The sequence below is a fragment of the Austrofundulus limnaeus genome, unplaced genomic scaffold (assembly GCF_001266775.1).
Source record: "Austrofundulus limnaeus strain Quisiro unplaced genomic scaffold, Austrofundulus_limnaeus-1.0 Scaffold3705, whole genome shotgun sequence".
NCBI classification, from domain to species: Eukaryota; Metazoa; Chordata; class Actinopteri; order Cyprinodontiformes; family Rivulidae; genus Austrofundulus; species Austrofundulus limnaeus.
The window spans coordinates 1391-2700 of NW_013956107.1; the positions used below are offsets into that span (position 1 = coordinate 1391).

At 63.1% G+C, this 1310-nt stretch overlaps 1 protein-coding gene across 1 annotated transcript; it reads left to right on the plus strand.

Annotated features, from left to right (window-relative positions):
• Nucleotides 1-380: 380 nt before the first annotated feature.
• LOC106511965 (uncharacterized) lies at nucleotides 381-1298 on the plus strand (the record flags this gene model as incomplete). The annotated part of the gene is made up of 3 exons (XM_014000677.1): nucleotides 381-721; nucleotides 956-1118; nucleotides 1173-1298. Coding segments are annotated over exons 1-3 (630 nt in total), but the record flags the coding sequence as incomplete, so codon positions are not given.
• Nucleotides 1299-1310: the final 12 nt, after the last annotated feature.

The window sequence follows — 1310 nt, forward strand, 5'->3', positions numbered from 1 at the left end:
GGCTGCTGCTGATGGTCCTGATGCTGTGGGTGCCACAGCTGATGGTCCTGATGCTGTGGAGGCTGCTGCTGATGGTCCTGATGCTGTGGGTGCCACAGCTGATGGTCCTGATGCTGTGGAGGCTGCTGCTGATGGTCCTGATGCTGTGGGTGCCACAGCTGATGGTCCTGATGCTGTGGAGGCTGCTGCTGATGGTCCTGATGCTGTGGGTGCCACAGCTGATGGTCCTGATGCTGTGGAGGCTGCTGCTGATGGTCCTGATGCTGTGGGTGCCACAGCTGATGGTCCTGATGCTGTGGAGGCTGCTGCTGATGGTCCTGATGCTGTGGGTGCCACAGCTGATGGTCCTGATGCTGTGGAGGCTGCTGCTGATGGTCCTGATGCTGTGGGTGCCACAGCTGATGGTCCTGATGCTGTGGAGGCTGCAGCTGATGGTCCTGATGCTGTGGGGGCCGCAGCTGATGGTCCTGATGCTGTGGGGGCCGCAGCTGATGGTCCTGATTCTGTGGGGGCCGCAGCTGATGGTTCTGATGCTGTGGGGGCCGCAGCTGGTGGTCCTGATGCTGTGGAGGCTGCTGCTGATGGTCCTGATGCTGTGGGGGCTGCAGCTGATGGTCCTGATGCTGTGGGGGCCGCAGCTGGTGGTCCTGATGCTGTGGAGGCTGCTGCTGATGGTCCTGATGCTGTGGGGGCCGCAGCTGATGGTCCTGATGCTGTGGGGGCTGCAGCTGATGGTCCTGTGGGGGCCGCAGCTGATGGTCCTGATGTTGTGGGGGCCGCAGCTGATGGTCCTGATGCTGTGGGGGCCGCAGCTGATGGTCCTGATGCTGTGGGGGCCACAGCTGATGGTCCTGCTGCTGTGGGGGCCGCAGCTGATGATCCTGATGCTGTGGGGGCCGCAGTTGATGGTCCTGATGCTGTGGAGGCTGCAGCTGATGGTCCTGATGCTGTGGAGGCCGCAGCTGATGGTCCTGATGCTGTGGGGGCCGCAGCTGATGGTCCTGATGCTGTGGGGGCCGCAGCTGATGGTCCTGATGCTGTGGGGGCCGCAGCTGATGGTCCTGATGCTGTGGGGGCCGCAGCTGATGGTCCTGATGCTGTGGAGGCCGCAGCTGATGGTCCTGATGCTGTCGGGGACGCAGCTGATGGTCCTGATGCTGTTGTTGCTGCAGCTGATGGTCCTGATGCTGTGGGGGCCGCAGCTGATGGTCCTGATGCTGTGGGGGCCGCAGCTGATGGTCCTGATGCTGTGGGGGCCGCAGCTGATGGTCCTGATGCTGTGGGGGCCGCAGCTGATGGTCCTGATGCTG